At 43.1% G+C, this 23,064-nt stretch overlaps 1 protein-coding gene across 1 annotated transcript in view; it reads right to left on the reverse strand.

Annotated features, from left to right (window-relative positions):
• Positions 1-23,064, reverse strand: part of birc6 (baculoviral IAP repeat containing 6) — a 346,340-nt gene that overhangs the window by 307,880 nt on the left and 15,396 nt on the right. Inside the window, exons 3-10 of the mRNA XM_034184474.1 lie at positions 18,274-18,411; positions 13,451-13,644; positions 13,159-13,270; positions 12,578-12,660; positions 12,224-12,449; positions 11,783-11,949; positions 8,734-8,792; positions 6,881-8,530 (exon numbers count right to left, since the gene is read on the reverse strand). Coding sequence (XP_034040365.1) covers positions 6,881-8,530; positions 8,734-8,792; positions 11,783-11,949; positions 12,224-12,449; positions 12,578-12,660; positions 13,159-13,270; positions 13,451-13,644; positions 18,274-18,411 — 2,629 coding nt within the window. The remainder of the gene's footprint in view (positions 1-6,880; positions 8,531-8,733; positions 8,793-11,782; positions 11,950-12,223; positions 12,450-12,577; positions 12,661-13,158; positions 13,271-13,450; positions 13,645-18,273; positions 18,412-23,064) is intronic.

Genomic DNA, 23,064 nt, shown 5'->3' on the forward strand with positions numbered 1-23,064 from the left:
CTTTAGTTTTGTGTCATGTCTGTGATCTGCTTTTTTTCTACAAAATTAAACAACTGAATGAACATCCTCCGAGGCCGGTGATTCCATAATTTTTGCCAGGGGTTGTAAGTCTGCATGGAGTAGACAGTTTTCAAAAACTGAGTGACTGTGCAAGAAGGAGAAGAGTGAGGAAAGTCACCAAGACACCAGAACAACTCAGAAGAAGTCATAGGCTTATGTGACTGTGACTAGGGAAACTGTGCACAGTGCAAATTTTGCATTTTGTATCACCAGAAAATCCTCCTCTATACCACCAGTGGTATAGAGGAGGATTTTCTTAAAAAGAAGAACTAAAACTTTACCTACAAATTACCATAAGGTACATCTGACATGCAAGCCTAGATCTGATCCGTTATGGTGAAAGAATATCCTTCTGAGATTGGTGAACAGCCTACTGAACACGTTTCACCACAAGGTTATTAACAGTAGTTCTTATGACAATTTAAACAAAACTAAAACTGCAATACTAATCATCTGGAATTTTACCATTGTTTACTGTGAAACCAGTAATGGACTAATTCCTATTTTCAATACACAAAATGACCAAAATATACAGTGGGGTAAAAAAGTCTTTAGTCAGTCCCCGATTGTGCAAGTTCTCCTACTTAGAAAGATGAGAGAGGTCTGTAATTTTCATCATAGGTACACTTGAACTGTGAGAGACAAAATGAGAAAAAAAATTCCAGGAAATCACATTGTAGGATTTTTAAAGAATTTATTTGTAAATTATGGTGGAAAATAAGTATTTGGTCACCCACAAACAAGAAAGATTTCTGGCTCTCACAGACCTGCAACTTCTTCTTTAAGAAGCTCTTCTGTCATCCACCTGTTACTTGTATTAATGGCACCTGTTTGAACTCGTTACCTGTATAAAAGACACCTATCCACAGCCTCAAACAGTCAGACTCCGAACTCAATCATGGCAAAGACCAAAGAGTCGTTGAAGGGCACCAGAAAGAAAATTGTAGATGTGCACCAGGCTGGGAAGAGTTAATGTACAATAGTCAAACAGGTTGGTGTGAATAAATCAACTGTGGGAGCAATTGTAAGAAAACAGAAGACGTACAAAACCAGTGATAATCCCCCTCGATCTGGGGCTCCACACAAGATGTCATCCTGTGGGGTGAAAATGATCAAGAGAACGGTGAACAAAAATCCCAGAACTACACAGAGGGACCTGATGAATGACCTGCAGAGAGCTGGGACCAAAGTAACAAAGGCTACACACTACGCAGAGAGGGACTCAAATCCTGCAGTGCCAGGTGTGTCCACCTGCTTAAGCCAGTACATGTCCAGGCCCCTCTGAAGTTTGCCAGAGAGCATATGGATGATCCAGAAGAGGATTGGGAGAGTATCATGTGGTCAGATGAAACCAAAATAGAACATTTTGGTAAAAACTCAACTCGTCGTGTTTGGAGGAAGAAGAACGCCGAGTTGCATTCCAAGAACACCATACCTGCTGTGAAGCATGGGGGTGGAAACATCATGCTTTGGGGCTGCTGTTCTGCAAAGGGGACAGGACGACTGATCCGTGTTAAGGGAAGAATGAACGGGGCCATGCATCGTGAAATTTTAAGCCAAAACCTCCTTCCATTAGTGAGAGCATTGAAGATGCAACATGGCTGGGACTTCCAGCATGACAATGATCCCAAACACACCGCTCGGGCAATGAAGGAGTGGCTCCGTAAAAAGAATTTCAAGGTCCAGGAGTGGCCAAGCCAGTCTCCAGACCCCAACCCCATAGAGAATTTGTGGAGGGAGTTGAAAGTCTGTGTTGCCCAATGACAGCCCCAAAACATCACTGCTCTGGAGGAGATCTGCATGGAGGAATGGGCCAAAATAACAGCTGCAGTGTGTGCAAACCTGGTGAAGACCTACAGGAAACGTTTGATCTCTGTCATTGCCAACAAAGATTATGTTAAGAAGTATTGAGTTGAACTTTTGTTATTGGCCAAATACTTGTTTTCCACCATAATTTACAAATACATTATTTAAAAAATCTGAAAAAACCTGAAAAAATCCTATAATGTGATTTCTTGGAATTTTTTTCTCATTTTGTCTCTCATAGTTAAAGTGTACCTATGATGAAATTTACAGACCTCTCTCATTTTTCTAAGTCGGAGACCTTGCACAATCAGGGACTGACTAAATACATTTTCACCCACTGTACTTTGGGCCTGTGTCCCACTGTGCTGGATGGAAGAGGCAGTGTAATGGCCTGAACTTGGAGGTGAGTTTCAAGATCTGTTCTGAGATCTGGTCATGGGAAGTGCATTGTTCACATTTTCTTCTTTAGCTTTTTACACCATTAACAGCTATATGACCTCTCGTGCTCGTCACCAAATGTGGTCAGTTCATTCATTCATTCTCTATTGTTCATAGAGGTTGAGATTATGGTGGCAGCAGATTAAGCAGATCATCCCACACTTCTCAATTGCCCAAGTACTCTAAATCTTCCTGGGTTATCTCGAGGCATTCCCAAGCCAGCTGGGAAATCTCATCCTTCACGTGCATCCTGGGTATTCCCTGAGGCCTCCTCAGACTTGGACGTGCCTGGAGGACCTACCTAGGTAGGTGACCAGGCAGCATTCTCACCAGATGCTCAAACCACCTCAAGTGGCTCCTTGCAATTTGAAGGAGCCAGTCTGAATCCCTCAACATCGTCAAGCTTCTCAGCCTGCCTCCAAGTGTAAGCCCAAATACCTGACAGAGGAACTTAATTTTCACAGACTTACATATCCATATGGATACAGGCGGGAAGGACAGCTCTGCAGCGATGGGAAGAGGCGAAAACAGCAGGTGCATGATGGCACTGGGAGCTGTAGTCTCGATGCTGCATGCAGGCGGCTCAGGAGCTATGGTCGTTTGATTGCTGACCCGAGACAACAGCATCATCCGGCAGGGCCCTGGGTGACCAAGCAGCCCTGTTTAGGGATAGCCCTGCTTGCTCTACATGGAGACAGACCTAGAAAAGGTGGTCTAAACATGGCTTCTCTCACTAGACCCGGTTGGCTCACCGCTGCCAATGGGCATCACTACACGCGGTGTGAAAAGAAAAACAAAGAACCTGAAAATTGCGTGCTGGAATGTACGCACAATGATGGACTCAGACAATAGCGATCGTCCTCGAAGACGCGCAGCCTTAGTCGCCAAAGAGCTAGCAAGGCTTGACATAGACACTGCTGCACTCAGCGAGGTGCACTTTGCAGACCAAGGGTCACTCACCGAGGAAGGCACAGGCTACACACTGTTCTGGTCAGGGAAGGCTAAAGAAGATCGTCGACTCTCAGGGGTCGGGTTCATGATTAAGAGCGCCATAGCACATAGGTTACACAGTTTGCCAGGTGGACATTCTGACCGACTCATGCCACTCCGGCTCCCCATCAACAACAAGGATTTTGCCACTATTGTTAGTGTGTATGCCCCAACCATGCAGGCCGACATCGGAGTTAAGGAGGCTTTCTATAGCAATCTGCACAACCTTCTACAGCGCGACGACACCCAGGACAAGCTCCTCATCATGAGAGATTTCAACGCCAGAGTGACCTCTGATGTATGGAAGGACGTGCTAGGGAAACATGGCATAGGCAACTGTAACGACAATGGCCGCCTGCTGCTGGAGTTCTGCTCTGCACATGACTTGATGATCACCAACAGCCTGTTCCAACAGAAAGAGAGATTCAAAGCAACCTGGAGACACCCACGCTCCAAACACTGGCACCTTCTGGACTACGTTCTGACGCGACAGCATGATAGAAGAGACGTACTACATACCAGGGTGATGCCTAGCGTGGATTTCTATACGGATCATCGCTTGGTCCATTCCAAGATTGCTTTCACTTTCAAGCCCCCTCCTAAGATGAAAGGCCCACAGTTTAAGAAGCTACAAGTCCACAAGCTGCAAGACATAGACACAAAAATGGAGTTCCAGGCCAAACTAGAGGAGAGACTGGGTGGAGAAGAAGGCCTGCCTGACGACCCTGAACAACAGTGGATGAGATTAAAGACCATCCTTCAGGAGACGGCAGCAGAAGTAGTGGGCTTCTCAGCCAGGAAAAATAAAGACTGGTTTGATGAGTCTGATGCTCAGATCCAGGAACTACTAGAAAAGAAACGTGCATGCCACAAGACTCTTTTAGCTAAACCTGATGACCACTCTGCCAAGACAGCTTACAGAAATGCCTGCGCCACACTGCAAAGCAAGCTCCACATACTGCAGAACGACTGGTGGCTAGCTTTTGCGGAGAAGACAAAACAACATGCCGATGCCGGAGACATGCGCTCCTTTTATGAAGCCCTTAAGACCATCCATGGGCCAGCACATCAAGTGCAAGCAGCCCTGCGCTCCTGCAGTGTTGGTCAGAACACTTTGAAAACCTCTTCAGTGACAAGCACATTGTGCAAGAGTCATCAATCGAGAAGATTCCCCAGGTGGAGGTGAAATGGGAACTTGATGACCCCCCAACACTTGAAGAGATCCGAAAGGCCACCACGCAGCTGAATCCAGGGAAGTCTCCTGGCATAGATGGCATCCCAGCAGAGGTGTACCAAAATGGAGGTGAGGCAGTCCTCGACAAGCTTCAGATTCTCTTCTCCAGTTGCTGGGAAAGGAAATGGTTCCACATGACCTTCGGGATGCGGTCATTGTCAAGGGCGACAAGTCCGACTGTTCTAATTACCGGGCCATCACTCTCCTCTCAATAGCAGGTAAGATTTTGGCTCGTGTGCTCCTCAACAGACTTACCCCTACCATAGCGCATGAAAATACTCCCGAGAGTCAGTGCGGATTTCAGGCCAACAGGGGAACCACCGACATGATCTTCGTCCTGAGACAGATCCAGGAGAAGTGCAGAGAACAGAACATGGCCCTTTATGCAGCCTTCATAGACCTAACCAAAGCTTTTGACACGGGCGTCGTGAGGGTTTGTGGAAGATTCTTGCACACCTTGGCTGCCCTCCAAAGCTCCTCACCATCATCCGCCAGATGCATGAAGGCCAGATGGGACAAGTGAAGTACAACGGGACTCTGTCCAGCAGCTTCCCCATCTCAAATGGCATCAAAAAAGGTTGCATCCTCGCGCCCACTCTGTTCTCCATCTTCTTCAGCATGATGCGTCGTGAGGCCAAAGAAGACTTGACAGGCGGCATCTATATCCGCTTCAGAACCGACGGACGTCTGTTTAACGTGCGGCGCCTTCTGTCCCACACTAAGATCACAGAACAGCTAATCATGGAGCTGCTCTTCGCAGATGACTGCGCCCTCATCGCCCATACGGAGCAAGCCTTGCAGCACACTGTCAACTGTTTTGCTGAAGCAGCAAGAGCCTTCGGCCTCACCATCAGCCTGAGAAAGACAGAAGTGCTATATCAACCGGTCCCCCATACAGCATATACCCCACCCCAAATCAACATCGAGGGTACCAGCCTGAATGCAGTAGAGCACTTCACGTATCTCGGTAGTGTTATCTCAAACGACGCATCTGTTGCCAAGGACCTAGACAGTCACCTTGCCAAGGCCAGCAGTTCTTTTGGTCGACTCTCAAAGAAAGTCTGGAAGAATCATGCACTGCGCCTTTCCACAAAAGTGCAGGTCTACAGAGCCATTGTGGTCCCTACCCTCCTGTATGGAGCTGAAACCTGGGTTCTGTATCGCCAGCAGATCAGATTAGTGGAGCGCTTTCATCAGCGTTGTCTCCGAAAGATCTTCGGGATCAAGTGGCAGGACTACGTCTCAAATGAGGACATCCTTACCAGAGCCAAACTGCCCAGCATGGAGTCTATTATACTCAAACAACAGCTTCGTTGGGCAGGTCACGTAGCCAGGATGGATGATACACGCATGCCGAAATTAATTCTCTTTGGCGAGCTCAAGGAAGGGAGATGAAACCAAAGGGCCCCCAAAAAGCGCTATAAGGACCAGCTGAAGAAACAGCTCTCCCTTGCAGGCATTCAGCATCAGTCATGGCAGCATCTAGCTACAGATAGACTCAGCTGGCGTTCCAGCATCAAATCCGCCAGCCTGAAGTTTGAGGCAGAAAGAAGTGAGGCCTCACGCCAGAAGCGTCAAAGACAGAAAGAGCGGGCAGCAGCACAAGCCCAGCCTACTCAAGTGTTCATTTGCCCCAAGTGTAACAGGTCTTGTGCATCCCGCATCGGACTTTTCAGCCACCGGAGGGCTTGTAGAAAATAAACTTTAAAAAAAAAGGCCTTCCCACTATCCTCGCAAGCAAGGAAACTGCCACCAACAATCGTCTGGTGTAATGTTTGCAGGACCTCAGACACAGTCTTAATCAGTCTATCAATCTCAAGTTCTACATTATGTTGACTCTTGGACAAGACCTGAATACTTGAATAACTACACTTGTGGCAATAACTGTCCACTGACCCAAGTCAATTATTCAATTTTTCATGATCTACACAGAAGGGGGGGAAAAAAAAAGAATAAATAAATCAGAAACATACATAAAAAAATTTTAAAGAGCCCGCACGAGCAGATACAAACACTCTCCAAAAAGGGGTATGGGAGAGGAGGGCCCTCTGTATGTTGTAAATGCGCACACACAAATGATGAACGAGTTTCGCAAATGTGACAATGAGCCTACACCCCCCTCCCCCCCCCCCAAAAAAAATAAATGGAAAACTGCAAAATATCCTCCTATACATATAAACAAATATGTGAATATAAAATAAAATACAGCAAACTAGCACATCAAAGATAATATCTTAAAGGGGTCAGCTTCTGCTTATATTGTTTATTTAAATAGTGTCGCTCAGAAGAAACAATTTTCTCCCTCTAAAAAATATGTTTGCAGTAAATAAGGCACAAGAATGCAAAACTCACCTTTGGTGCACGCACAAAGGCGGTCAGTCCCAGAACAATAGGTAACCGAGACAAAGGGGTCTGTTTCTTCTGTTAACCCCTCCTTTTTAGGTGGCTCCACCTTTGCAAGGACCTCCAATGTAGACAGGTCCAAAATCATAATGCAACCAGCACGTGTGGTCACCACTAAATGGCCCAAGCCTGCTACCTCAAGCCGCTTGCATTCTTTTTGGCTTGAGACAGAAGGACTAGTGATGGTAGTGCTGCTGCTGGTTGTGGCTGCTCCATATGCAGTCCCAGTTCCAGAGCCAGCAGAACCTACTGTGCCTGTTCCAAACCCAGACAAACTAGTTTTTAGACCAGAAGGAAGAGCTTCTTCAGAAGCTTCCTCACTGTCGTCCTCCCTGCTATCAAGTACATCAGGAGGAAGCAATATTAAAGAAGTGATGGTGTCACTTGGATCCCAGAGCTGCTGCACCTTGATGGGTTCCTCGTCCAGAGTGACGATTCGAGTAGAATAGTTGAGCTTGTACAGTGCAAGATAACCCCCTCCACTTCCAGTACCCAGAGATCTCTGCTGCTCCTGCTGTTCACCTGGGGGCAGGATGAGGGGTGTCTGGGGTGGTGAAGCACCCGTGTGGTGGATTTCCACCCCATTGGCCATTGGATGTAGGAGGTCACCTGTACGCTGGCTGCAGAGGGCAGAATGCAAGCGGTTGAGGTTGTTGAGAGCCTCTACCTGGTTTATGGCGCTTAAAGATTCAGCACCACATGGCTGCAGCCCTACCAGAAGGTGCACACCATCCCAACACGGAGTGATAGAATCCACATAAAGATTCTCTTCTTCAAGTTGCTTTGGCAGCCTCACACATTGCACCAGTGTCCCAGGCCGAGGTGGTGTACAGACAGTCGCTGCAGCCAGAGTGTTCCATTTGTCCACATGGCCATCTAAACCAGCTAGATTGGTCGCTGCATCAGCAAACTGCTGAATGTAAGTGATGGGTGGATCCTGAAGGAGAAGCTGCTCGTGTGTGTCAAACTCCATTTCTATGATCTGTGGCACAGTGAAGCCCTCCTCATGGATGCCCTTATTCATTAGATTGTTCATTTGAGCAAACACCTGCCCTGAGGATTTGTCATCTACTTCTTTGATACTGTACAGCAGCAGCACGGGAATAGTCCTGCGTGTGGCTGATAAAGAAGGACTTGGAGGTTGTGAACCTGCTAGGTTAGAAAAACACAGTTCCTGCGCTCCAGTTTGGTGGTTGCAGGTCTCTATTTCCATGGGTCCCTGGTCCTGAAGAGGCCCAGAGTGGAAGGGTTCAGAGGCTTGAGTCCTAATGGGACCATCTGTGGTCCTGCGTGCTGAAGTTGTGGGTGTGGGTCCAGCCATGGGGGTGCTGGACGTTGAGCGGAAACTGAGCAGTCCTCCAGCCAACAGGCAGGGGAAGGGAATGTTGTGGTAGTCATGGACCTTGTCCTTTGCTTTGGCCTGGATGTGAGCGTTTGCTTGAGTTAGTGAGGGGTTGGCACCCAGTTCTTCTAAGTCTTTTACTGTGTCCTCGAGAACACTTGCAACAACCTCCCACTGCAACTTCTCTGGCTGCTGCAATAGACTCAGCGCAGTAACCCCGAGGTTCACATCCATACTTTCCCATTGCGACTGCTGGCCTGAGAGAAGCAGAAAGGAAAGAGAGGTCAGAGGGGAGAACTCTGAAGGGGGGGGAGGACTTCAGCAAGAACCTGTAACAAGCAAATATGTTTGCAGTCCCTACTGTTTCATGATGACAATTTTAGAAATGACGTGGGCAGCATAAAACATTGTAAATCAGTCATTTGTTTGCTTATTTTGGGAAAGGCACCAAAATGTATACCTGTTACTGATTCTGACTGGGAATGTTCATCACTGTCTGAATCCTCCAGCTGGTCATCACTACAAGAAAAACAGGTAAAACAGCATGTCAGACTAATTGTCTTGCTGAAATAAGCAGAGACGTCCCTGAAAAAGACATGCTTGGATGGCAGCATGTGTTGCTCCAAAACCCGGATGTACCTTTCAGCATTGATGGTGACATCACAGATGTGTAAGCTGCCCATGCCATGGGCACTAACACACCCCCATACCATCACAGATGCTGGCTTTTGAACTTTGCACTTGTAACAATCTGGATGGTCTCTTTCCTCTTTTGTCTGGAGGACACGACATCCACATTTTCCAAAAACAATTTGAAATGTGGACTCATCAGACCACAGCACACTTTTCCACTTTGCGCCTGTCCATTTCAAATGAGCTTGGGCCCAGAGGAGGCGGCAGCGTTTCTAGATATTGTTGATGTATGGCTTTTTCTTTGCATGGTAGAGTTTTAACTTGCACTTGTAGATGTAGCGACGAACTGCGTTAACTGCCAATGGTTTTCTGAAGTGTTCCTGATCCCACGCTGTAAGATCCTTGACACAATGATGTTGGTTTTTAATGCAGTGGCGCCTGAGGGATCAAAGGACACGGGCATTCAATGGTTTTCAGCCTTGCCGCTTACGTGTACAAAGTTCTCCAGATTCTCAGAATCTTCTGATTATATTATGGACTGTCGATGATGGAATCCCTAAAGTTCTTGCAATTGAATGTTGAGAAACATTGTTCTTAAACTGTTGGAGTATTTTTTCACGCAGTTGTTCACAAAGTGGTGATCCTTGCCCCATCTTTGCTTGTGAATAGCTGAGCCTTTTGCGGGATGCTCCTTTAATACCCAATCGCCTATACCCAAACACCTATTTCCAATTCGGTGTTCTTTGAGCATTCATAAACTTTCCCAGTCTTTTGTTGCCCCGTCCCAACTTTTTTGAAATGTGTTGTAGGCATCCATTTCAAAATGAGCTAATATTTGCACAAAAACAACAAAGTCTATCAGTCTGAACATTAAATATCTTGTCTTTGTGGTGTATTCAATTGAATATAGGTTGAAGAGGATTTGCAAATCATTGTATTCTGTTTTATTTACATTTTACACAACTTCCCAATTACATTGGAATTGGGGTTGTATATAAAAAACACACAAACCTACGGTATCACCCGAATATGAAAGGTGCTGACGGTGTTGGGCTCATAGTCAGACCTGCTCACCTCCATGAAGAACTAGCTAACAGATGGCACGGTTGTTAGCTGGTAAGCTTTCAATCTGACTTTTTTCTGATGGAGTATGTTCATGTCCAACTTGGTTTTTGTTATCGTGTTGTTACCTTTTTGGTTTGGAACAAATCTAATATGCGATCCGGACCAACTGTTATGGTAACAGTCTGATATGGGAAAATAGACTGAAAATCAGCTAATCAGAGCACGCATAGCGTCGAAGCCATATAATAAAATGTCTTATTACCTGATTGTAATTGTAATACCTAATTAGCTGATATTACTCATAATCTCTGCACAATAATGACAAACCTCAAACATGCTTTACAGAAGAAAACATTCATCAGTGTTTTACTGCATGAGTGATTTGATATACAGTAGTGTTCAGAATAACAGTAGTGCTATGTGACTAAAAAGATTAATCCAGGTTTTGAGTATATTTCTTATTGTTACATGGGAAACAAGGTACCAGTAGATTCAGTAGATTCTCACAAATCCAACAAGACCAAGCATTCATGATATGCAGACTCTTAAGACTATGAAATTGGGCTATTAGTAAAAAAAAAGTAGAAAATGTGTTCACAATAATAGTAGCATCTGCTGTTGACGCTACAAACTCAAAACGATTATGTTCAAACTGCTTTTTTAGCAATCCTGTGAATCACTAAACTAGTATTTAGTTGTATAACCACAGTTTTTCATGATTTCTTCACATCTGCGAGGCATTAATTTTGTTGGTTTGGAACCGAGATTTTGCTCGTTTACTAGTGTGCTTGGGGTCATTGTCTTGTTGAAACACCCATTTCAAGGGCATGTCCTCTTCAGCATAAGGCAACATGACCTCTTCAAGTATTCTGACATATCCAAACTGATCCATGATACCTGGTATGCGATATATAGGCCCAACACCATAGTAGGAGAAACATGCCCATATCATGATGCTTGCACCACCATGCTTCACTGTCTTCACTGTGAACTGTGGCTTGAATTCAGAGTTTGGGGGTCGTTTCACAAACTGTCTGCGGCCCTTGGAACCAAAAAGAACAATTTTACTCTCATCAGTCCACAAAATATTCCTCCATTTCTCTTTATGGCAATTGATGTGTTCTTTGGCAAACTGGAACCTCTTCTGCACATGTCTTTTATTTAACAGAGGGACTTTGCGGGGGATTCTTGCAAATAAATTAGCTTCACACAGGCGTCTTCTAACTGTCACAGCACTTACAGGTAATGCCAGACTGTCTTTGATCATACTGGAGTTGATCAATGGGTGAGCCTTTGCCATTCTGGTTGTTCTATCCATTTTGATGGTTGTTTTCCATTTTCTTCCACGCGTCTCTGTATTTTTTGTCCATTTTAAAGCATTAGAGATCATTGTAGATGAACAGCCTATAATTTTTTGCACCTGCGTATAAGTTTTCCCCTCTCCAATCAACTTTTTAATCAAACTACTCTGTTCTTCTGAACAATGTCTTGAACGTCCCATTTTCCTCAGGCTTTCAAAGAGAAAAGCATGTTCAACAGGTGCTGGCTTCATCCTTAAATAGGGGACACCTGATTCATACCTGTTTGTTCCACAACATAGCCCAATTTCATAGCCTTAAGAGTGTCCATATCATGAATGCTTGGTCTTGTTGGATTTGTGAGAATCTACTGAATCTACTGGTACCTTGTTTCCCATGTAACAATAAGAAATATACTCAAAACCTGTTTTAATCTTTTTAGTCACATAGCACTACTATTATTCTGAACACCACTGTACAATGAAATGTGAAATTAGTATGTGGGAGATTCACCTGTCCCCCTCTAGCTTGGGCAGATCACAACAGGAGGATTCCTCAAGCCAAGCCAGAGTTGGTCTCCGGGACTCAGGCAGCGTTTGCTGGCTCTGCTCACCACCACACAAGATCAACTGCCTCAGAATGGCCGGGTCATATGGGTTGATATCAAACTTTAAGTGCACCTGTTCAACCATAGAACCACAGCCTGTTTAATCTAGGGTTAGGTCAATCACAATTTTTAAAATGTCTGACACCAAAATCATTAAAGCCACACCGAAACCATTCTATGTTCTCACTTTTCCTGTGATATTACTGTGAACTGGGGCATGCTGTCAAAACACCTCTTCATTATTGTTCATGCACTCACAAGTTTCAGCACTGAAACCTTAAAGTTTACACGTTTTTGGTGAAAAAAAAAAAAAGAAAAAGCATTTGTCAGTGAAATTTTTATCTAACCTTCATGATTTTGGAGACATCCCAAATGCAAATCTTGCCCCTCTTGGTAGCTGCAGCCAGGAACTGTGGGCAGCTGCCGAACCCATAGCAGGCAATCTTGTCCGAACTGTCAGGGCTGTTGGGAAACTGTGCAGGGCTTGTTGCTAGCGTCACTGACAGGGGCACATTTTGAGTGTGCTCACCTTTCACAAAGGGGCAGTTGGGAGAATGTCGCTCATGTTCAGACCTGTGGATATAAAAACAGTCTTGACATGAGGAATATGTCTCTGATGCATATCTTGTGAGACAGACTCCCATGACAAACTGTGGCTGGAGACATTTCTAACTGGAGCAGCATGATCATAACTAACTCACCACGGCTCATCTGTGGGTTCCCAGCAGACGAGACAGACACTGCAGGTGAAACACATTGCTCTGTCGTCGCCCGTTGATGCTGGCTGTGGACAAGACAGGGAGGGCATTAGAGGGAACTAACCACAAGAACAGGCTTATTAGCTTTAAATTGCCAAACCACTTAACTTTCTATTTTACATGGTAAAATTTTTTGGACATGAAAAAGCCATAGATATGTTGCTGTTCCATTACTGTGCATGATAAATGTTGCTGCTAATGGAAATACTAATAATTCGTGCTCCTGTGAATAACCAGTCATAGCCATAAACATAAATAACTCACTTTCCACTGGTGACATCATATCAAAGCATGAGTTTAATCAAAAGCGCTCCCATGTCAAGATTCCCACATGTTTTTTTTCCTCAACATTGAAAAACAATGGTGAGCTGGCTGCATTTAAATACTGTGAATGTGAAGGAAAGACTCATACATGAGCAAATCTGAATATATTGTATAACTCCATACAACAGTGCAATTCCAAGCTGAGAGTGATGATTTCACAAAAACGGGGTGGGGGGGCATAAAGTTTTTTCAGAACCCACCTGATGGTAAAATCCTGCTTGCGCCATTGGGTCTGGCTGAGCCCACCTGTAGCCAGCATGGGGCCAGGATGTAAACGTCTCCCTCCTGTTGGCTTCACTGTACATCAATGATCTACAAGGCAGCAACAAAACGGTTGGGAAGAATTTTCACTGGACTGTGATCTTGTCACATGCATTCATAATCCTGACCCCTGCATAATAAAAAGCATTTCAGGAAGTAACTAAGACCAAATGCAAGTATTATGTTTATAAGTTACGGATTTGGGGGGGGGGGGGGGGGGGGTGGCCTCACCTATCAACAGACCGCCCAGGACCAACCCCAAGCTCTGGCCTGGCGCTTGACAAGAGGTAGGAGAGCCTGTCCATGACAGATGAAGCCACAGATAAGGCAGCTACATTCTGGTTGATCTTTTTCAGCTCTGTGACAATGGCACTGGCCACCAGCTTTAGCACATGATGTGAAAGATTCAGAGTCACTGTTGCCCACTGGTGGAAGAAGCATAAAGAAGATTTTGGGGAGATTTACAACATAGAAGCAATCATTTTAAGAATAAACAGCACAACTCAGACACAGAAGAAAATAAAAAAAACCCACAGAGATAATCCTTCCAAAAACATAATCAGTTCAGTGCCAAAAGTTAGGAAGGCGTAACTATACAAGGCCAATATCAGTATCTGCAGAGAAATGCTTAAACAGTTAATTTTTGTTATCTGTAGATATGAAAACTATAGTAGATGAATCTTTCAAAAAAGGTGACACATTTAGACTGAATGTAGCAGTGTGTGTGCTTTTTCCCTTTCAGACCGGGTGCAACATCATTAAGTAATCATCGTTTTTAAAGCCTGTGACCAACAAACAACATCATGAGATGCTGGGGAAGCAGAAATGGATTAGGGGAAATGTTTATTGTAACTGGTTTAGGTTTTACTTATTATGCAAGTTGTTTAAATTGGCTGTGCATTTATCTCAATCCATACATTTAAGGTTTCATATATTGTTCAATTTGACATTCAAATATGCCTGAACAATAAAGCTGCTATTCAATGCTGTCAACCTTCCAGTTGCAATATTTGTTAAAGTATCAGTTCAGGCACTGTGTAATCAGTAGCACCATTTTAAAAGTATCTGTTTAGCACTGCTACCACAACCCCCACCACCCATTCTAAATAAATAAAATTACTAAAATATTGATGTACTGTGTTTAAATTTTGGTGCCATATGTTCTGAGAAATTAAATTATAAAGATAGGGAAATTAACTTGATTTCATCTGCCACTGATACATGCTCGGAAATGTTAGCCTGTGAGGAATGCTGGCTTTGGTGACATCACTTTTGGAATCACCCCTCAGATCCATTTATCATTTTCATTGAAACAAACAGGAAAACCAAAATTTTTTGCAGGTCGAAATCTGTTTTTTGGTTTTTTTTGTGTGTGTGTGTTTTTTTTATGGACTTTTGACAGTGAATATGATGAAATGACCCTGTGACAGACTTGCGTCCTGTTCAGGGTGTGCCCTGCCTCGTGAATAAAAAAAAGTTTACATTTACACTCTGTCTCATAGTGTTTATGTAAGTTTACCTTTACACTCTGTCTCCCGATGTTAAAGTGTCTGATTAGCTCTCCGACACTCAGATTAAAGACACTGTGTGTAGATCTTTGAACACAGCAGCAAACGCTACATCCATCCAATATCAACTTGCATTTAACATTATTCATGACTAAAGGTCCGGTCACACGCCACTTAACGAAGGGCAATGAAGCCCAAACAATACAAGAAATCTGGACTTTTGTTGACTTTTGTTGGCATCGTTTAGCCTTCACGCAGCTTCGTTCCTGCAGCTAGCGCTTCATGAGGATTTTTAAACTGTCGAAAAAATTGGAACAAATGCCGCCGAAAACCTCAATTCATCCATATTTCCTTTTGCTGTCATTCTTGACGGTTTTCTATTGTATGCTTAGTTTTTGTAACGTGAGCGTTTAGTTCGACTTCGTTCAACCAGCTGAATGTTTTCATACAGTGCCGAAGACGGTTTGTGAGCGCTGCTGTGGTGGAGAGATGCAGCTCCTCAGCGGCGGAGCTGGTGTGTGGTGTGGGGCTTCTGCCGCTGCGTGTGATGTGCGGCTGCTCTCATCCCTGGCCGGCCAGGAAAAATTTGTCGGCCTCCTCCACCAGCGCATGGCAGTCCATGATTGTGGTGTTGTTCCAGCGCTGCGCGCACCTGAGGACAGAGTTGCTGCACAAAAAGACCGACCAGTGTCCTGTCTGGAGCTGCAGAGTTTTTGTCCATTTGTCCAGCTCTCTGTCTCTCTCTCTCACTCACACACTCACACAGGAAAAACGCCGAGTATGCACGCGTTTTTTTGTTGCTGTTTTGTAAAAATGAGGCATCTTATGTTGAGCAAGTCAGGTTCAGGTTTTTTTTTTGTTTTTTTTGTTTTTGTTTGTTTTTTAAAATTGGAGCAAGACGGAGCGCACAGCGCATCGTCAGAGTATGAACCAGACAGTGAGGATTCTGGTGATGAAGGAGATGATTCCTCTGTTGTTCTGGATGAGCAACCAGAGCAGGTGGCTCCACTGACATGCGCACAGATCTAGGGTTGGGTATCGAGAACCGGTTCTTATCGGGTGTCATTAAGAAATTATTCGATCCACCGACATCAATAGGCTTTTTGCTTAATGATTCCCTCATCTGTCCTTCAGAGCGGCCGTTGATTTGTGGGCGTTTGTCGGGAAAATGACCACGTCTCTACGTCGATTACAGAACCCCTGCAAGGTGTGTAATCAACCATTTCTGCAGCGCGGCTCTTCTTTGAACCTTGAAGAAATGAAGCATTGATCCGACCCGCTGCTGGTTTTATTTTGCTTTAACTTAATTTTTCCCCGCTAAAACCCTAAAGAGCATATGTCTGTGAATAATATTTACCTTTTTTTATGTTAAACCGACCTGTTATGGTCTACAGTTGATAGATGTATTTTATAACTTAAAAATGGGACCGATGCTAACGCTTTAGCATGTCGATGGCATTTTAAAAGTTAGCATTAAGCTGTTCGCATCTCAGCACGTTTGTGTGCATTTGTTTTCTGCATAATAATTAATGGCTCAGCGTTTGTTGTCGTAAAAGAGTCAAATGTAATACAAACTGTAATTTTTTTTGTTTATATATTAATAATAATACAACAATAGTAATAACTAATAATGCTACAATACAATTTTAGAGAAAGAGACAAAAAGAACCTGATTAAAAACAGAAAATATAAAACCAACTAACAATGAACATATATACATATACATATATATATACATATATATATATATATAAATAAATGTTTCCTGTGAACACCTAGTGACTCCAGTTCATCCCTGTTTTATTTAAGTTTAATGACAGTTTGTTTTGGTCAAACCATATTTTCAATTTGTTAATTTCTTCAGTGATTTCCTCCAGATCTATCTGCCAAGCTACAAAACTGCTACATCCCTTGTAAGAGCAGAATACTACTGAATGAATCTGATAAGGAAAGTTGGTTTTTTTCCCTCACCAAAATGGATGCTGCACTCACTGTAGTTTATTGTCTGGAATAGTCCCAGATTGCATTTCAGAGCTTCTACAATTCAAACATTTCTGTGCAGGTGGTATTGGGGCATAATTTTGGGTTACAGCTTTTTTTGTTTTTCATCATTTTTATCCCTGAATATGTCAATCGTGAGTCACTTTTGTGCAGATTAAAGTCACTAACTGGGACTCTTGTCTTGCTGCGAGAAAGAAACGAGAATCATCCTCCGTTCTGTTCACACAGCTCCAAATGGTGCTCAAGTTAGAACTATAGAGTCCAGTCGGAATTAATAAGAGTGAAACGCCATTTCAATCACCAACACCTCTTTCCAAATGTTGTAATACAAACAAAATGCAATCAATCAAAACGTTTTTTTCCTCACAAAATGAAACGTCCTGCGCTGACGTGCAGCAGCCAGCTGAGCTCAGCTCAGAGGTATGGAGAGACATTCATGCCAAAATGTCTGAAAGGAAATGCTTTTGTCAAAAACTACAGATTTTTTTTATGTCCAGAGAGCAAGGATACAGTGACCAATTTCATATTTATTTACTTTAAGACTCAATAAAATGTTGTTGACATAGAAAACCTGTAAAGCCTACTTTTAGTACACAGAAAATTCAGAACAGGCATCGATAAGGGAATTACTAATGAATTAGATCGATAAGCAGAAACAATAATGGCATCGATATCGATAAAATCTTACAATACCAATCCCTACACAGATCTCCACAGTGGGTCGGATCGCTCGCTTCTGCTCGGATCGCAGCTTCTCCAGGACTCAGACGCTTGAGTCAAGGAGAAAGAAGAATCTTATCCATGTGTTTGTGTGACACAAGCACCAAGAGAAAGTGACTGCGGTTGCAGTCTTAACAGGAGCGCCATGATGAGCACACCGGTACAGCCCCCCGGCATTTATGGTGTAACCTTACCGGATCAATGACTGTGGACAACCGGCAATCAGAACCTTACCGTATTTGTACAATTTAAAGGTTTTGAAGAGAGATATCGACTTTGTTTACATCTGAAGCCGTGTAGAAACCACAGAAGGAGTGATTCTACACGGCTTCTGTGTGTGAACACAGGAGGAAAACTCGTGGGATGCATCTCTCAGGGTATGTATGTATTAATATTATGTGCTTATTTTAGTTTATTTATTTATTTTCTGAATACAAAAAGCAACCCAGGTTGACATACTGGCAGATGTCCAAGCATGTTAACTGTAACTAGACGCAGGTAAGTGACCTTCACACAGCTAAAAGTCTGTTCCAAATGTTACGTAACGATATGAATAAAAATGTCTGTGAATCTGTCTTGCATTTTCTGACACACACTGGTGTTATTTCATCTTTATTAGCTATTGCCAGGGCCAGGACAAGTTAAACACTTGAAGAAAATGATTTATAATCTGTCATATAATTATTTATTTATTTATTTTTAAGATAGTGTTGACTGGAGTGAGATATGCCCTGGAGTGAGATATGCCCTTTAAACACTTGACAGAACAACCAGAAGGCAGATGAAGCAATGCGAGTTCACCTTTTGAAAGACAGTCAGACTAACCTTGGCTACTTTATGATTGGCTGCCGTCTCATGTGAGGTATTCTTTAGGCCTTCTTTAAGCTGGGTGATGAAGAGTTCATAGCCTTCGGTGCTGGAAACATCAATCTTTTCCTGACAGGCTGACAGCATCTGCTGGGCCTGAAAAAAATACACACACAGATAAAAACAGAAAAATACTTTATATTTCTGTACAGATTTTCATAGCATCTTTGCTTTCTCAATGTCTGCAAAAAACCATATTTAAGATTTTTGTACAGTCCTGTAAAGGGTAGCAGTCAACTGTGATTTAATGTCATATCATCCATACTTATTTCATTGCAAAAAGGTATGTAATGCATATTCACGAATGAAAACAAAAATATAAATAAAACAGAAATAAATTTAAGTTACATAAATAAGAAAACAAGTCAAGAAGATACTTCAGATACCCACGTGATTAAAAAGTTTATGTTCAAAGTGCGCGGAGAACAAAACAGTTTCCTAGTGGCACTGAGAGGAGGACAATAAAGTAAAGCCCTGGTCGCACCAAATAATGGATGCATAATGAGCCACATATCATGTTTTCTTTTGGTATGAGTCCAGTTATTTAACAAACGTGGGAAAATACTGGCTCTTAGAGGCAGACTATTCAGCTAACAAGGCTTATCTGTGAGCATGGCGCTAACTTCAAGAAGTTCAAAATTTAGCAACAACAGGGTAGGGCAGTTTGTGTACAAGGTACTACAAGGGCAAACAAGGCTGTTAGAGGCACCTTTGTGGTGAGGATGAGGCTTTTAGAAGCCCATTATCTGAGTACCTGGCAGCTACGAGGACAGGACAGGCTATTTTCGCTTCGCCCTCTCACACACTTCGTTGTGACAATCCCACTTTGTGCACTGGACGCTGTATATAAAATAATTACTTTGTATCTGATTAATCATTTTCTGTCAGAGTTTTGATGTTGAAAACACCTCTAATCGCTTCTGGAATCACTGAGGACAATTTCAGCTGGAGCGTTTATTTTCTCTTTTTCCCCTCCCTCTCATGCAGTGCATGAGGTCAAGAATGTATTTGGAACAGCCTAAAAGGTAATTATTTGGCATGGTAAAACAGTTGCATGTTCATTCCTTCTTCTAAGCAGCTGCAAAAGTATGTTTATGATAAATTTAACATCTTGTTATAAACCAATCAGATGAGGGTGCGCTGTGTGCGCACTGATGCAGTGACTGGACTCATGACGAGCATTTACACAGAACGCGAGCGCGGAAAAGAGCGATTCTGCAGACAATAACGGACAAACACAAAGTGAAAAGTTGGACTCACCGGTGTCAAAATGACTGTAAGCCACGGAAGAAATAAAGCCAGCGAGAAGAAGCGCAGAGGCGATTATGTAGGAGCCCGTAGTTTGGTTCTAGCGGGTCTGGTTATGGATGGGTTTTGTGTTTTGTTTTTTTTGTTGGTTTTTTTTTTTGGGGGGGGGGGGGGGGGGGGTATTGGGAAGTGATCCACACAGATACGGGTGTATATCATTAAAGCGGCCCACCTCATTGTGGTCACAGAGAAACCTCTCCACAATAGTTTTTTTTTTTTCCTTCGTTTTTTTTTCAACCTTGCACTGGGTGCACACACAGAACTACTGCATTTAATGACTCTGGAACACAGGTGAACTGCAGCCTGATGCACGGATGCGCACACCGGCCAGACTGCGCAGGAGTGCCTTTTTTTTGGACTGCGTTTAAAAAATGTGACAACTTGAATGGATCTTGTGAATCGAAAACCCCCACACTTTAAAGGGACCAAGTGTGGGAGGGGTGGAGGGTTTGACCAAACCCATGCCTCAACGTGCACCAATATGGCGGTACATGGATGTGGATTATACGCGGCAACACAAGCCATTCAAGGCTAGAAAGGGCTCAAATGAAAGGTCAATTGTGGCTCATTAGAGACTGATACCTGGCACATGAGAGGTACTTAGAGGCAAAAAGAGACTTCTTTGTAGCAGATACATGATAGATTTATATGTGGATCATTATTCGAATAATCACTGAATAAATGGTAAATGGACTGCATTTATATAGCACTTTTCCATCTGCATCAGACGTTCAAAGCGCTTTACAATAATACCTCACATTCACCCCGATGTCAGGGTGCTGCCACACAAGGCGCTCACTATACACCAGGAGCAATAGGGGATTACAGACCTTGCCCAAGGTGATTAGTGATTTTCCAGTCAGGCTGGGATTTGAACCGAGGATCTTCTGGTCTCAAGCCCAACGCCTTAACCACTAGACCATCACCTCCCCTGAAATTTCTGACAAATCCATATGTGGCTCATTATTCATGGATTTATTATTTGGAGAGGCCGAGGCTTTACGTGCTTATTTGACTGGGATGCTGGGTCTTCCCCTTTTAATTAAAAAAAGTGAGCCTTGAATGACTAATACAGCATCTCATGTACACAACTTCATCATGCATGGTTTGAAAAGTAAGAACAGTCTCTTATTGAAACAGGGTTAATTTTATGCAATTTGTTTCCAGAACAGTTATCCCAATTGATCTGCCATTTCATTGAAATATAAGTGAAAAGTAGACATCTGAAGATGAGATTTGACATTCAATGTTGTCTTCAGTGAAGGCTCTCCTTGTCGCACCATCTGCCTGCTCGTTACCAGAGAGGTCAACATGGCCCAGGACCCAACAGAAAATCACACTCAGGTTCTGTCTCTGTTAAAGTACAACTAATCATGGGACAATTAGTACTTAAAAAGACAAGTGCCTGGAGACATGATTGTGGGTCTGTAAAAGAGCACTGATGTTGGGTAGTCTCACTGTATTCCAGTGCTAAAAGCAAGGCATGGGTTACCTATTAAACCAGATCCATTATTTGCTTCAAAAATACTCAGTTTGCAAAAGGGGCTGGTCTCCTTCCCATTCACAGCTGTTTCCTCCAAGCAAAAACAAGCCAGACCAACCACAACCACTTCTCTCATATGGGGCGAGCATTATGCGATGACTCATTGAGAAGCACCAAAGAGTCATTGTACTGAGGGAGATTTTTGTTGTATGCTCTGTCCAAAAATGTTTTGTTGAATGACTAAAAATGCCATGGACTTTCAGGTTTTAAAACCAACAAACATCATTCACCAATATACCTACTCCACTGCACCCCATGTTTGCATGTTTGTTGACACTAGTCTGACTGTCACTCTGCCTACGTCACAAAATTTGCTGCTCTGACTGGTTGTATGTGTATCCAATAGCGTCCAGAGACAGCCTGGTCTGCATCCAATGGTACGGCCCCTGGAACTGAAACTTGAATGGAGAGGTTCCAGACAAAGTACAATATATCTGGCTAAGCTAAGCTAAGGCACAGGCTTCAGCCCTAAAAATTGAAATTTCCCCTGTGATGCGGAGACCACAACGACTGTGTTCAGTCACTATTGCAAAATATCTACAGGTATACAAGTGTGTGGGTGTCTGACTTTGGCCTGTCATGATAACAAATTTTGTCAGACAATATATTACCACAGGTCCTCTTTACACAGGACAGCAGCATTTCTGAGTCTGTCATGTGGTTTAAAATGTGCCCGATCAGCTGAGATGACATGAAAACACCTTTCCTGTGTAACTGCTTCAATGCCCTTGTGCATGTTGTTTTCTCACGTGGAGTTTGTGCCCTACAGATGACAACAATTCCACAGAGATCTGCTGCTTTTCACATATACAGTAAAACTTGCATGTAAGGATTCAGGTGGACCAGCAAATTTTATATATATATAGGGTTCTAGCTAGCGCAAACTTGCGTTACGGCCTGTTACGCTATAATTTTGGACCGTTACGCTTATTTTGGACCGTTGCGATTTTCAATACAGCATCTGTAATCAACCGTTTATGCAGTGCGACTCCAGTTTGAAGTGTGATGGCTTGTGGATCTTTGATTTGCTGCTTTTACTTTAAGACTCAATAAAATGTTCAATTTCAATTTAATCAGCTTATAAAAGCGCCAAATTACAACAAAAGCTGTCTCAAGGTGCCTCACACAGAACAGTTCAACATAAAAAAATAAAAAATAAAAAAATCAAATACCTAATTAAAAACAAAAGTAAAAGAATAAAACATAAAATAAAAACTACTCATAAGAGAATAAAAATAGGTTTTAAGTCTTGACTTAAAAATGTCCACGGATTCCGACTGCCTCACTGAGGGCTATGTACTGGCTAACCCAGAATGAGATTGCCCACTCAACAAACTTCCCCAGCCTTCTGGACATGATGAAGGGACTTGGGCTGTTGTACCTGGCTTTTCCCCTTTGGGTACCCCAAGAATGGCCAATTTTAGCTTGAATTTTCAAAAGCTTCCCCCCTTCTGCAGCCCCCCTCCCCCCAGTCGCTTCACTCCCTCAATATTACCACTATGCTAAAATTTTATCCTAGCTAGAACCCTATATATATATATATATACTCAACAAAAATATAAACGCAACACTTTTGGTTTTGCTCCCATTTTGTATGAGATGAACTCAAAGATCTAAAACTTTTTCCACATACACAATATCACCATTTCCCTCAAATATTGTTCACAAACCAGTCTAAATCTGTGATAGTGAGCACTTCTCCTTTGCTGAGATAATCCATCCCACCTCACAGGTGTGCCATATCAAGATGCTGATTAGACACCATGATTAGTGCACAGGTGTGCCTTAGACTGCCCACAATAAAAGGCCACTCTGAAAGGTGCAATTTTGTTTTATTGGGGGGGGATACCAGTCAGTATCTGGTGTGACCACCATTTGCCTCATGCAGTGCAACACAT

The sequence above is a fragment of the Thalassophryne amazonica genome, chromosome 13 (genome assembly GCF_902500255.1).
Source record: "Thalassophryne amazonica chromosome 13, fThaAma1.1, whole genome shotgun sequence".
Lineage (NCBI taxonomy): Eukaryota > Metazoa > Chordata > Actinopteri > Batrachoidiformes > Batrachoididae > Thalassophryne > Thalassophryne amazonica.